This window comes from Drosophila gunungcola, assembly GCF_025200985.1.
Source record: "Drosophila gunungcola strain Sukarami chromosome 3L unlocalized genomic scaffold, Dgunungcola_SK_2 000002F, whole genome shotgun sequence".
Taxonomy (NCBI): Eukaryota; Metazoa; Arthropoda; class Insecta; order Diptera; family Drosophilidae; genus Drosophila; species Drosophila gunungcola.
Genome location: NW_026453178.1, coordinates 111,163 through 125,876, shown reverse-complemented (window position 1 = coordinate 125,876; position 14,714 = coordinate 111,163). Strand labels below are relative to the sequence as shown.

At 39.0% G+C, this 14,714-nt stretch overlaps 3 protein-coding genes and 1 pseudogene across 4 annotated transcripts; all 4 read left to right on the top strand.

Annotated features, from left to right (window-relative positions):
• Positions 1-208: 208 nt before the first annotated feature.
• LOC128257982 (uncharacterized) lies at positions 209-1,122 on the top strand. Its single transcript, XM_052989332.1, has 2 exons — positions 209-314; positions 735-1,122. The coding sequence occupies exons 1-2, from the start codon at positions 312-314 to the stop codon at positions 1,050-1,052; spliced, it is 321 nt and encodes a 106-aa protein (XP_052845292.1). The 5' UTR covers positions 209-311; the 3' UTR covers positions 1,053-1,122.
• Positions 1,123-3,108: 1,986 nt separating this feature from the next.
• On the top strand, positions 3,109-3,914 carry LOC128257980 (uncharacterized). Of its 2 annotated transcripts, none has more exons than XM_052989329.1 (2): positions 3,109-3,201; positions 3,266-3,914. In XM_052989329.1, exons 1-2 carry the CDS (start codon positions 3,199-3,201, stop codon positions 3,770-3,772), a joined length of 510 nt encoding a protein of 169 aa, XP_052845289.1. In that variant the 5' UTR covers positions 3,109-3,198; the 3' UTR covers positions 3,773-3,914. The 2 variants fall into 2 exon arrangements, with proteins under 2 accessions (XP_052845289.1, XP_052845290.1); XM_052989330.1 differs by having other exon boundaries at positions 3,137-3,201; positions 3,269-3,914.
• A 254-nt stretch (positions 3,915-4,168) lies between these two features.
• Positions 4,169-5,334, top strand: LOC128257978 (uncharacterized; annotated as a pseudogene).
• Positions 5,335-13,199: 7,865 nt separating this feature from the next.
• On the top strand, positions 13,200-14,200 carry LOC128257295 (uncharacterized). The gene is given in 3 exon segments (XM_052988249.1): positions 13,200-13,275; positions 13,342-13,498; positions 13,501-14,200. Coding segments are annotated over 3 exon segments (729 nt in total). The 5' UTR covers positions 13,200-13,272; the 3' UTR covers positions 14,070-14,200.
• Positions 14,201-14,714: the final 514 nt, after the last annotated feature.

The window sequence follows — 14,714 nt, the reverse complement described above, 5'->3', positions numbered from 1 at the left end:
GGAACAGCAGCAGTAGCACCGCCATTTGGCCCAAGACATCGATTCGCTTTGTTTGTTTATCTAGGGCCGCTCACTGTTTCGGTTTTGGTTTCGGTTCGGTTTATGTTTATGTTTTGGCTTCAGCACAGTCATCACGATCGCAATTAATAAAATGAGGCAAATGTGGCTAACATATAGAAGTATAAATAGTTTGGGCCCAATCGCCGGCGCCTGCATTCGCTTGAGCAACGTTCCACTGGCAGCGACAACTATTACGGCATTCTCAAAGGTTCCCCAGCCAAGAAATCCCCCTCCGAAGATCATCTAGCATCATGGTAAGCGATTGTCTTGAGTAGCTTGCCATAGGCACTTACACGGATAATACTGCCTTTAAAACATGTGTTAAATCAGTGGTTTTTACTTGACATTTCAACTTTAAAAGCATTCTCAACTTAATTGTTTATAAAATTTGCGCATCTCTTTGTTAAAGCATTAATCATGTGTTCCAAAATCTAGTTTTTTATGATATAAACACCTCTAAATGGATTATAAACAAATACGCATATTTTATTCTAAGCATTAAACATGTTTTTATTACTCTTTGATGAGCGTTTAGATCAACTTGATTTACTATCGGTTATTTAGAATGTAAAAAAGCTTAATATGATATAATATTTAAAGGATGGTATACTATTTCTAGAATTGCGTTATGTGATATAATATTTGTAGGACTTTTCTTCCTTCTTAACTTCTAGCGATTCTTGATGATCAGTATTTTCCTCATGGCATTTTGTCTAGCCGCCCGAGCAGATGTATCTCAGTTGGTGAGATCTGGCAATGGATTTGTGTACGATGTGCCCAAGGTGACGGAGCTGGAACTGGAGGTCAGCAACGAGTTTCCCACTGGCGAGGAGTTCCCTCAGGATGCCATTCCAGTGGCTCCTTCCGATGCAGAACTTGGACTGGCCGAAGAACCCGAGGAACCAGAGGTGGTTGCTGAAACCAGTATAACACCCTCCAAAAAACTCCATGGCTACAAGTACCAGGTGCCCAGTCGGCGCTTCAAGAGTTAAATACTCGCCCTAGTAAAATGAATTTGTACCAAAGTTTCGTAAACATAATAAAAATTAAAACACACCGAGATCTGGCTGCGTTCCTTTCACAATTTAGGCCCTTGAACAGGGCTTATTCCAAACACTAATTACCTTGAAATCGGTTCAGAACGAGATTCACAGCTTAGAGTTGGGGCTTCATAAAAAAACAAAGCAGAAAATGTCACTGTTTGACCAAATATTTCTATTCTAAACCGGTTGAGGAATCACACAAATTTGCGCATATTTGCGATGGACCATAAAAAAGTGAGGCCTAGCCAGCGCTGAGATTAATGCCCATAAAGAACGACAATTAATTTCATAATCGGCATAAAAGGCGCGCATTTTTGGCAAAAGGCGAGCAGAAACGAGGATGGTTCAGCACACGCCAATCGATTCCGGCACTTGACAATCGATCAGCTCCATCTCCACCGAGCGGTTCAACAACCCATAGTTTTTGTTGGGCTTGCGATGAAACAAAAAGTGATAGTTGAACCCAGACCAGTATCGTCTGTTTGGTTATACAATCGTGGCCGAAGACGCTAATCCAACTAATTAGTTGATTTAACGCTGCTGTTAAAGCGATGGGAAGTTTTTCATAAGCCTAAGACATTATTCAAAATAGTATTTTAATTCTATAAACACCGTGTCTAAATTTAACGCTATACGTTAATAGCCAGAATCTTTATTAAGTAAACAGTTTTTTTATCAAAAAAAAAAATATAAATAAATCTTAAGCAGTATTATAATATAATTTTTAAAATTTCAATTGTGTTAAAGACCGTATCTAAATATATGGTAATATATTTCAAAACCAGAATCTTTGTCAAGTAAACAATTTTAAATTGTTCGTAAATCTGCTATTAAAATTATATAAACTAAATAAATTTAAAGTTGTCATTGTAAGTATTTTAAAATATAACAGTTGTGTCAAAAAACAAGTCCTCTTGTAATAATAATAAAGCACAATTTTTTTAAAATATAAATTTAATTTAAGTTGTTATAACATTTACGGCATTACAACTAATCCAGGAATTTAGATTTGAAAATGATCTGAATTTTTCCTCGTTCACACTTATTTGTAGGTCTTTAACCATCTTCTCCGCCTCTGCAATATAACTCGACTGATCTGTAACTGAATTGCTTCCGCAAGATCATGTCCAGCAGACAGCTTCATTGTCCATCTGTCCATGAAACGCTGACCACTCAAACTTCTTGAGCTGCAAAAGGCAGCGCGAGCCATAATTATTATAAATGAAGTCTAAATGATTTATGACAGCCAGCAGAGCACGCTTACAACGCTTCCAGCGGCGGAACTGACTTCTCAGGTGCACAGAGAAAAATGTCATAAGTTATTTATAAATAAAAAATGCACATAAAATATTAATCAATAGATTTAGTGGTATCTTTGGATCTAAAATCGGACATTAAGGCGACTTAAATTAATCAACTAAGACAGTAAATGCTTAGCTCTTAGTGGTAGCAAATAAGTATTAATTTAAACAATAATTACCATTTTAAATGTTGTTTATGATTTTATAGATTTATCTGGGGCAAGCTGTCAATTTCTGAATATTCATATATGGATATGATTCAAAATATGAATGTAAAACTGAAAGAGATCTTTGTTTCTCTGGGTGCTGGGCTTTGTGCCCCATGTTCCGTCGGAAGTGGAGGCTTACTTTTAACACCCTAACAATGAGCGAAGTGGTAACCGAATGCCAAAGTGACGACGTTGATGAAAATCAACGGCTCAGAAGGGCCCATAAAGGCATAATGCTTGCAGAGCTTTTCTGCCGAAACAATGACGGCGCTGTTGACTCTGCACCTCTGTCAACTTCGGCGCACTATTGTGGCGCTAATCATTCATATAAACATAGCGCTACAGATACAGATACAGATACAGATACATTTACAGATACAGATTCACATTTACCGATACAAAGAATGCCGTGGGGCTAGCGGAGTTATATCGATTTAAATGATAATAATTGGCCTCTAGAGCCATGGACAGTATCGATCTGTTTTAGAATTTTGACTATAAATATACCGCTGTCGATGCAAACGGTCAATCATTTGTGGCTTAAGAGCTCAAGGTGTCAGACATAGAAATAACATAAAAACGGACATGGTGAGTTTGTTTGGTATTCGCTCTATAAAACAGCCTGGATTTAATGGATTTGGAACTATTTTAGAAGTTCTTCATTTTGGCCACCTGCCTGCTGGCTTTAGCAGCTGGAGATGTGTCCCATTTGCCATTGGAACTTTTGGAGGAGCATCATGAGCATGGCTATGGCTATGATTATCCCAAGCCGGAGGTGCCATTTGTGATTGCACCCACGACTGAGCCACCACCGCCGCCACCGACTTATTTGCCACCCAAACCGGTGCCTACTTACCTACCTCCCCCACCACCAACTACCACTACCACAACTACTACTACCACTACTACAACCACTCCTGCTCCCACTCCTGCTCCTACTTACCTTCCTCCCCCACCACCCACCACCACAACCACCCCCGCTCCCACTCCTGCTCCCACCTACCTGCCTCCTCCTCCACCACCTCCACCACGCACCACTACAACCACCACAACAACCACTCCTGCACCCACGCCGGTACCCACCTACCTGCCACCCCCGCCACCTCAACCAGAGCCAGGCTACCACTACGATGCACCTGCCCAAGAGTTCATCTTCTAGGCCAAAAGAAAAACAATAACCACCGAACTGAATATGGAAGATTTCCCCGGATTTGTTTTGTTTTAAATCGTTCCACTAGGCTTACGTTTACATAAGGCTAAAAAAAACTATCTCAATAAACGCTGTTTTGTTATATCCATTAGCATTGATATCTCCCTAATTTTAAGATGGGGCAAAGTGGAGCAGATGTGGCCAAGTCAATCACAGTCAATTGTCTGGGATTTCGTCGCATCCACACTGCATATTCATGAGCTGCTTTGTTGTGGAGACTTAATTTAGCCGAAATCGCATTAGTTGTTTTGGGGTAGAGAGATAAACCACCACACGCCGATAATTGGTCGGCCCCAAGTTCATGAAAACCAAGAAAAGTGTTAAGAAAACCAAAGTGGAAGCTGCGATCTTCGTATAAAAGAGGTGGCCAGCGACGTTATTGACATTACTACCTGTTGTCGGCAAACGGCAGCAACATCATCTCAGATCAGTGGATAATCTCTTGGAGAAAATGGTAAAGTGGAGCAGGACCATCTCTTTTTGGAAGTGGCTTATTAAAGTGACTTTATTGCAGAAGTCCATGCTGATCCTAGTGGCCCTGGCTGGCTTTGCCATCTGCGTTCGGGCAGATGTCTCCCATTTGTATGGAGCAGGAGGAGGTCACCATGATCACGGGCATGATCACCATCACCACCATGATCACGGGCATGATCACCACTTCGATGCCCACTCCCATGATCATCATCATCATGATCATCATGATAACCATCATGATCTGCACATTGATCTGCACTATCAGCCGGATCATCATCACCATCACCATGAGGCAAAGTTTGATATGCCCAGTGGCTACAGCTATGCAGCTCCGGAGAAGCCACGCCAGAAGTACCTGCCGCCCAAGGTGGCCCTGCCACCGCCACCACCTCCTCCGCCCAAGGCCACTTATCTGCCTCCCTCCAAGCCAGAGTCTCAGTACTTGCCCCCGGAGCCTGTGGCAAAGTATCTGCCACCCAAGGTCGCTCCCAGCCTGCCTCCTCCACCGCCACCACCCCCAGTTCGGGCTCCCAAGCCCACCTATCTGCCCCCCAGTCAGCCGGAGACCAAGTACCTTCCTCCTCCTCCAACGACTCCACAGGTGAAGTACCTGCCTCCTGCTCCGGTGGCTAGGTATCTGCCGCCCAAGGTCGCGCCCAGTTTGCCACCACCACCACCTCCCCCACCAGTGGCTCCCAAGGGACTGTACCTGCCCCTGCCCAGCCGGAGATTAAGTATCTGCCTCCTTCGAAGCCAGTGGAGAAGTATCTGCCTCCCAAGCCGGAGCCACAGTATCTGCCACCCCAGCAAGAGGTGGACTTCCACATCCCCATCCCATCCTACGCTCTTCCCTGGATCCTGCACCCAGTCCAATCCATGATGCCGAACCTGGATATCATTACAAGCCACCACTGCGTCGCTTCAGGCACTAGGCTAGTCAGCCACCGACAAAAAAAAAACCAAAACAAACTCTCATAAAAACTGCACCTAGTTTAAGCTGTACAAATTAAAAGCAAAATAAACCACAAAAAACGAAATGGAGTAGTCAATATTACACCACTCTTGGGGCAATCCTCTCAAGGTCAAACATATATCGAACCCAAATTGCTGTCACCCTGCCCCGAGGGATCCCCGTGTGGATTGCCATCTGACCCCCAAATCTAATTGCGGCCAATCAACCAAAGTAGCCGAACAGCTTCGGTTTTAGCTTCAGTTCGGCATGATCATCACCTGTGGTGTCCATAATTACTGTCTTTTCGGATGAAAAATGATGTTAGTGTTTGGTTAAAGATATATATAGGTATTAATAGCTGGATGCGGTGTCTATTACAGAAAGATTCGAGCCGAAACAAAATCGCTAATCGTCAATTGCAGCCAACAGCTATGGAGCGACAGTTGACCTCTTTCAATGTTGCCCACAGATGGGGCAAGCATGTTTCAGGGGAAACATCAATACAGTGGCCTTAGTCTCTAGAAATCTGCAGTTAAAAATTTGATCTGTAATATCGGATAGCTCTTATAAATTTCCAAAAAATGACCTTGTAGAAAAGTGGCATAAAAGCTGCAGTTATAATTCTATAACTTTTCATACAGACATCCGATTTCAAAGTGATACATCTTTAAAGTCTTGTGGCGTTATGCTCTAAAAATCTGCATTCAAAAATTGGTTTGTCAAATCGGGGCGATTTTTTGTTAATTTTGACGATGTAACCCCTATTAAAATTTCCGAAAAATGGCCTTGCAGAAAAGTGGCCAAAAAGCTGCAGTTATAATTCTATAACTTTTCATACAGACATCCGATTTCAAAGTGATATATCTTTAAAGTCTTGTGGCGTTATGCTCTAAAAATCTGCATTCAAAAATTGGTTTGTCAAATCGGGGCAATTTTTTGGTAATTTTGACGATGTAACCCCTTTTAAAATTTCCAAAAATGACCTTGGCCAAAAAGCTGCAGTTATAATTCTATAACTTTCTTACAGACATCCGATTTCGAAGTGGGATATCTTTAAAGTCTTGTGGCGTTATGCTCTAAAAATCTGCATTCAAAAATTGGTTTGTCAAATTAGCGCGATTTTCTGTTAATTTTGACGATGTAACCCCTTTTAAAATTTCCAAAAAATGGCCTTGCAGAAAAGTAGCCAAAAAGCTGCAGTTATAATTCTATAACTTTTGTTTCAGACATCCGATTTCGAAGTGAGATACCTTTAAAGTCTTCTGGCGTTATGCTCTAAAAATCTGCATTCAAAAATTGGTTTGTCAAATTAGGGCGATTTTTTGTTAATTTTGACGATGTAACCCCTTTTAAAATTTTCAAAATATGACATTGCAGAAAAGTGGCCAAAAAGCTGCAGTTATAATTCTATAACTTTTCTTACAGACATCCGAATTCGAAGTGGGATATCTTTAAAGTCTTGTGGCGTTATGCTCTAAAAATCTGCATTCAAAATTGGTTTGTCAAATTAGGGCGATTTTTAAGTAATTTTGACGATGTAACCTCTTTTAAAATTTTAAAAAATTACCTTGCAGAAAAGTGGTCAAAAATCTGCAATTATAATTCTATAACTTTTGTTACAGACATCCGATTTCGAAGTGAGATACCTTTAAAGTCTTCTGGCGTTATGCTCTAAAAATCTGCATTCAAAAATTGGTTTGTCAAATTAGGGCGATTTTCTGTTAATTTTGACGATGTAACCCCTTTTAAAATTTTCAAAATATGACATTGCAGAAAAGTGGCCAAAAAGCTGCAGTTATAATTCTATAACTTTTCTTACAGACATACGATTTCGAAGTGGGATATCTTTAAAGTCTTGTGGCGTTATGCTCTAAAAATCTGCATTCAAAAATTGGTTTGTCAAATCGGGGCGATTTTTTGGTAATTTTGACGATGTAACCCCTTTTAAAATTTCCAAAAAATGACCTTGCAGAAAAGTGGTCAAAAAGCTGCAGTTATAATTCTATAACTTTTCATACAGACATCCGATTTCAAAGTGGGATATCTTTAAAGTCTTGTGGCGTTATGCTCTAAAAATCTGCATTCAAAATTGGTTTGTCAATTTGATGCGATTTTTTGGTAATTTTGACGATGTAACCCCTTTTAAAATTTTCAAAAAATGACCTTGCAGAAAAGTGGCCAAAAAGCTGCAGTTATAATTCTATAACTTTTCTTACAGACATACGATTTCGAAGTGGGATATCTTTAAAGTCTTGTGGCGTTATGCTCTAAAAATCTGCATTCAAAAATTGGTTTGTCAAATCGGGGCGATTTTTTGGTAATTTTGACGATGTAACCCCTTTTAAAATTTCCAAAAAATGACCTTGCAGAAAAGTGGCCAAAAAGCTGCAGTTATAATTCTATAACTTTTCTTACAGACATCCGATTTCGAAGTGGGATACCTTTAAAGTCTTGTGGCATTATGCTCTAAAAATCTGCATTCAAAAATTGGTTTGGAATTTCGGGGTGATTTTTTGGTAATTTTGACGATGTAACCCCTTTTAAAATTTCCAAAAAATGACCTTGCAGAAAAGTGGCCATAAAGCTGCAGTTATAATTCTATAACTTTTCTTACAGACATCCGATTTCGAAGTGGGATACCTTTAAAGTCTTGTGGCGTTATGCTCTAAAAATCTGCATTCAAAAATTGGTTTGTCAAATTAGGGCGATTTTTAAGTAATTTTGACGATGTAACCTCTTTTAAAATTTTAAAAAATTACCTTGCAGAAAAGTGGCCAAAAAGCTGCAATTATAATTCTATAACTTTTGTTACAGACATCCGATTTCAAAGTGGATGTCTTTAAAGTCTTCTGGCATTATGCTCTAAAAATCTGCATTCAAAAATTGGTTTGTCAAATAAGGGCGATTTTCTGTTAATTTTGACGATGTAACCCCTTTTAAAATTTCCGAAAAATGACCTTGCAGAAAAGTGGCCAAAAAGCTGCAGTTATAATTTTATAACTTTTCTTACAGACATCCGATTTCGATGTGGGATACCTTTAAAGTCTTGTGGCGTTATGCTCTAAAATCTGCATTCAAAAATTGGTTTGTCAAATTTGCGCGATTTTCTGTTAATTTTGACGATGTAACCCCTTTTAAAATTTCCAAAAAATGACCTTGCAGAAAAGTGGTCAAAAAGCTGCAGTTATAATTCTATAACTTTTCTTACAGACATACGATTTCGAAGTGGGATATCTTTAAAGTCTTGTGGCGTTATGCTCTAAAAATCTGCATTCAAAAATTGGTTTGTCAAATCGGGGCGATTTTTTGGTAATTTTGACGATGTAACCCCTTTTAAAATTTCAAAAAAATGACCTTGCAGAAAAGTGGCCAAAAAGCTGCAGTTATAATTCTCTAACTTTTCATACAGACATCCGATTTCAAAGTGGGATGTCTTTTAAGTCTTGTGGCGTTATGCTCTAAAAATCTGCATTCAAAAATTGGTTTGGAATTTCGGGGTGATTTTTTGGTAATTTTGACGATGTAACCCCTTTTAAAATTTCAAAAAAATGACCTTGCAGAAAAGTGGCCAAAAAGCTGCAGTTATAATTCTATAACTTTTCTTACAGACATCCGATTTCGATGTGGGATATCTTTAAAGTCTTGTGGCGTTATGCTCTAAAAATCTGCATTCAAAAATTTGTTCGTCAAACCGGGGCGATTTTTTGGTAATTTTGACGATGTAACCCCTTTTAAAATTTCCAAAAAATGACCTTGCAGAAAAGTGGCCAAAAGCTGCAGTTATAATTCTATAACTTTTCTTACAGACATCCGATTTCGAAGTGGGATACCTTTAAAGACTTGTGACGTTATGCTCTAAAAATCTGCATTCAAAAATTGGTTTGGAATTTCAGGGTGATTTTTTGGTAATTTTGACGATGTAACCCCTTTTAAAATTTCAAAAAAATGACCTTGCAGAAAAGTGGCCAAAAAGCTGCAGTTATAATTCTATAACTTTTCATACAGACATTCGATTTCAAAGTGGGATGTCTTTAAAGTCTTGTGGCGTTATGCTCTAAAAATCTGCATTCAAAAATTGGTTTGTCAAATTAGGGCGATTTTTAAGTAATTTTGACGATGTAACCTCTTTTAAAATTTTAAAAAATTACCTTGCAGAAAAGTGGCCAAAAAGCTGCAATTATAATTCTATAACTTTTGTTACAGACATCCGATTTCAAAGTGGGATGTCTTTAAAGTCTTCTGGCATTATGCTCTAAAAATCTGCATTCAAAAATTGGTTTGTCAAATAAGGGCGATTTTCTGTTAATTTTGACGATGTAACCCCTTTTAAAATTTCCAAAAAATGACCTTGTCGAAAAGTGGCCAAAAAGCTGCAGTTATAATTCTATAACTTTTCATACAGACATCCGATTTCAAAGTGGGATGTCTTTAAAGTCTTGTGGCGTTATGCTCTAAAAATCTGCATTCAAAAATTTGTTCGTCAAACCGGGGCGATTTTTTGGTAATTTTGACGATGTAACCCCTTTTAAAATTTCAAAAAAATGACCTTGCAGAAAAGTGGCCAAAAAGCTGCAGTTATAATTCTATAACTTTTCATACAGACATTCGATTTCAAAGTGGGATGTCTTTAAAGTCTTGTGGCGTTATGCTCTAAAAATCTGCATTCAAAAATTGGTTTGTCAAATCGGGGCGATTTTTTGTTAATTTTGACGATGTAACCCCTATTAAAATTTCCAAAAAATGACCTTGCCGAAAAGTGGCCAAAAAGCTGCAGTTATAATTCTCTAACTTTTCATACAGACATCCGATTTCAAAGTGGGATGTCTTTAAAGTCTTGTGGCGTTATGCTCTAAAAATCTGCATTCAAAAATTGGTTTGTCAAATCGGGGTGATTTTTTGGTAATTTTGACGATGTAACCCCTTTTAAAATTTCAAAAAAATGACCTTGTCGAAAAGTGGCCAAAAAGCTGCAGTTATAATTCTATAACTTTTCTTACAGACATCCGATTTCAAAGTGGGATGTCTTTAAAGTCTTGTGGCGTTATGCTCTAAAAATCTGCATTCACAAATTGGTTTGGAATTTCGGGGTGATTTTTGGTAATTTTGACGATGTAACCCCTTTTAAAATTTCAAAAAAATTACCTTGCAGAAAAGTGGCCAAAAAGCTGCAGTTATAATTCTATAACTTTTCATACAGACATCCGATTTCAAAGTGGGATGTCTTTAAAGTCTTGTGGCGCTATGCTCAAAAAATCTGCATTCAAAAATTGGTTTGTCAAATTAGGGCGATTTTTAAGTAATTTTGACGATGTAACCTCTTTTAAAATTTTAAAAAATTACCTTGCAGAAAAGTGGCCAAAAAGCTGCAATTATAATTCTATAACTTTTGTTACAGACATCCGATTTCGAAGTGAGATACCTTTAAAGTCTTCTGGCGTTATGCTCTAAAAATCTGCATTCAAAAATTGGTTTGTCAAATTAGGGCGATTTTCTGTTAATTTTGACGATGTAACCCCTTTTAAAATTTCCGAAAAATGACCTTGCAGAAAAGTGGCCAAAAAGCTGCAGTTATAATTCTATAACTTTTCTTACAGACATCCGATTTCGAAGTGGGATACCTTTAAAGTCTTGTGACGTTATGCTCTAAAAATCTGCATTCAAAAATTGGTTTGGAATTTCAGGGTGATTTTTTGGTAATTTTGACGATGTAACCCCTTTTAAAATTTCAAAAAAATGACCTTGCAGAAAAGTGGCCAAAAAGCTGCAGTTATAATTCTCTAACTTTTCATACAGACATCCGATTTCAAAGTGGGATGTCTTTAAAGTCTTGTGGCGTTATGCTCTAAAAATCTGCATTCAAAAATTGGTTTGTCAAATCGGGGTGATTTTTTGGTAATTTTGACGATGTAACCCCTTTTAAAATTTCAAAAAATGACCTTGTCGAAAAGTGGCCAAAAAGCTGCAGTTATAATTCTATAACTTTTCTTACAGACATCCGATTTCAAAGTGGGATGTCTTTAAAGTCTTGTGGCGTTTTGCTCTAAAAATCTGCATTCAAAAATTGGTTTGGAATTTCGGGGTGATTTTTTGGTAATTTTGACGATGTAACCCCTTTTAAAATTTCCAAAAAATGACCTTGCAAAAAAGTGGCCAAAAAGCTGCAGCTATAATTCTATAACTTTTTAAAAGACATCCGATTTCGAAGTGGGATACCTTTAAAGTCTTGTGGCGTTATGCTCTAAAAATCTGCATTCAAAAATTGGTTTGTCAAATTAGGGCGATTTTTAAGTAATTTTGACGATGTAACACCTTTTAAAATTTTCAAAAAATTACCTTGCAGAAAAGTGGCCAAAAAGCTGCAATTATAATTCTATAACTTTTCTTACAGACATCCGATTTCAAAGTGGGATATCTTTAAAGTCTTGTGGCATTATGCTCTAAAAATCTGCATTCAAAAATTTGTTCGTCAAACCGGGGCGATTTTTTGGTAATTTTGACGATGTAACCCCTTTTAAAATTTCCAAAAAATGACCTTGCAGAAAAGTGGCCAAAAAGCTGCAGTTATAATTCTATAACTTTTCTTACAGACATCCGATTTCGAAGTGGGATACCTTTAAAGACTTGTGACGTTATGCTCTAAAAATCTGCATTCAAAAATTGGTTTGGAATTTCAGGGTGATTTTTTGGTAATTTTGACGATGTAACCCCTTTTAAAATTTCAAAAAAATGACCTTGCAGAAAAGTGGCCAAAAAGCTGCAGTTATAATTCTATAACTTTTCATACAGACATTCGATTTCAAAGTGGGATGTCTTTAAAGTCTTGTGGCGTTATGCTCTAAAAATCTGCATTCAAAAATTGGTTTGTCAAATCGGGGCGATTTTTTGGTAATTTTGACGATGTAACCCCTTTTAAAATTTCCAAAAAATGACCTTGCAAAAAAGTGGCCAAAAAGCTGCAGCTATAATTCTATAACTTTTCAAAAGACATCCGATTTCGAAGTGGGATACCTTTAAAGTCTTGTGGCGTTATGCTCTAAAAATCTGCATTCAAAAATTGGTTTGGAATTTCGGGGTGATTTTTTGGTAATTTTGACGATGTAACCCCTTTTAAAATTTCCAAAAAATGACCTTGCAGAAAAGTGGCCAAAAAGCTGCAGTTATAATTCTATAACTTTTCTTACAGACACCCAATTTCGAAGTGGGATATCTTTAAAGTCTTGTGGCGTTATGCTCTAAAAATCTGCATTCAAAAATTGGTTTGTCAAATCCGAAAAATGATTTTGCAGAAAAGTGACCAAAAAGCTTCAGTTATAATTCTATAACTTTTCTTACAGACATCCCATTCTGAAATGGCATATCTTGAAAGTCTTGTGGCCTTAGTCTCTAAAAATCTGCATTTAAAAATTGGATTGTAATTTCGGGACTATTTTTTTGTGGTTTTGCTGATGGTAACCCCTTTCTAAATTTCCTAAAAATGACTTTCCAGAAATGCTGCAGTTATAATTCTATAACTAAAGTTCTATAAAATGTTTTTAATTCATATATTTTAAGCAGCTTATAAAAAGAGTACGTTCAACTATTAATCCCGATCATTGCCTAACCAAAAACTATTTTAAATAATTGGCAAACGCAGCATCGGTCGTAAAACCCAACATGTTTATGGCTCCCAGCCATAAAGAGCTCTCTGTCCGGGCCAAAAAAACAAAAGCCAACGCAACGAGATGCCTTCGAATTAAGAGATTTAATAAAAATTGAATGCCAATTCCCAATACCGGCTGTCAAAGGGGCGAGACCCCTAAACGCCGCTTAGCTGACAGCCGGGCCATATAGTCAGCAAATTCAGTAAAGTCAGATCGCAGCCAGATCGTCTCTCGCGGCTTCGGCGTTGACTTAATAGCGATCAGTGTTTCTGTTTCACGTTCAGGTTCAGGTTCTCTAACTGTATAAATAAAGAAGCACTTGGCGGAAACTGTATCACTTTGGTAGAGGCCGTCGTCGCAGCAAGAACGTTCCACCAGAAAAAATGGTTTGTTTTGTGCCCCTCAGGGATAATAAGTTAGAGTTCTAAAATTGTTTTTAAATTATTTTTTAGAAACTCCTTATCCTGGCTGTTTGCAGTCTGGCTCTGGTAGCCGCCGATGTCTCGCATTTGTTCGGTCATGATCACCATGATCACCATGATCATCCTGGCTACAACTATGACCCGCCGAGCATTCCCTTTGACCTGCCCACTCCGGCTCCAGCTTATCTTCCCCGGAACCTGTGACTGTTCGCGTGGTTCCTGTGACTCAGCCTCCAGCAGTTTACCTGCCTCCTGTGACCGTGAAGCCTGAGGTGCCAATTGTCAGGACTCCCAAGCCTTCGTACTTGCCTCCTCCGCCTCCAGTTGTGAAGGTCAACCCACCGAAGCCTGCCTATCTGCCTCCTCCACCACCGGTTGTGAAGGTCAACCCACCGAAGCCTGCCTATTTGCCTCCTCCACCACCGGTTGTGAAGGTCAACCCACCGAAACCAGCTTACTTGCCACCTCCACCACCGGTTGTCAAGGTCAACCCACCCAAACCAGCCTATCTGCCTCCTCCCACTCCAGTTGTGAAGGTCAACCCACCCAAGCCAGCCTATCTGCCACCTGCACCCGTGGTGGAGCAACCCCGCTATGTGGCTCCAGCTGTGGTGCCCACCTTCAAGATCCCGATTCCCTCGTATGCTGCTCCTCTGGAGGAACCCGTGAACACCTATCTGCCGCCCCAGGAGATCCCAGTGCCGCACAGTGATGAGGGCTACCACTACGATCCCCCAGCACAGCCTTTCCTCTTCTAAACAGCACTCATCCTTAGCCATTTTTTATTTGTTGTCTTTGAATGTCACACGTATTTACCTGTAGTTATTTATTGTTTACCACGCTCAGCCTGCACTAAAAAACGAATAAAGCTTAGCACTGCGAAAACGTATATGCCCAAGTGTTATATCCGGTTCTGATCTTGAACTTGAGTAGGGAAAATCCTATGCCAAGAGAGGCCACGACCACGAACTCAGCTCAAGTGACTCGTAAGACAGCATAATTGCCCCTGGGACAGCTAAAAATAAGGCTGAGTGCGGCAGAACAGTTTCATTCATGGGTAATCAAGTTGTGGCTATTTTGAGATCCGGACTGAGTAATGCTCTATGGCCAATTCCGGCTTGATTTATTGACACCACAAATAAAAACCCAACTATGAGCGATTGAAGTGAGCATCCATAACTGCTCTTAGCTCTAATTTTATGGACGAATTGTTTGTGGCTTAGCTTCAATAAACGACAGTCTTATAATTTATGACGCCACCTTAATTGCTCGAGACAATCGCTTGGCATTGTTTCAGAGGTGTGAAGATACACCTTCGACTCCCCGGAGTTCTTTAAATCCGCCCACGATGCTGTTGCTGTGAAAGTGAAATTAATGCGATCAGGAAGTGTAGTTCATTATTT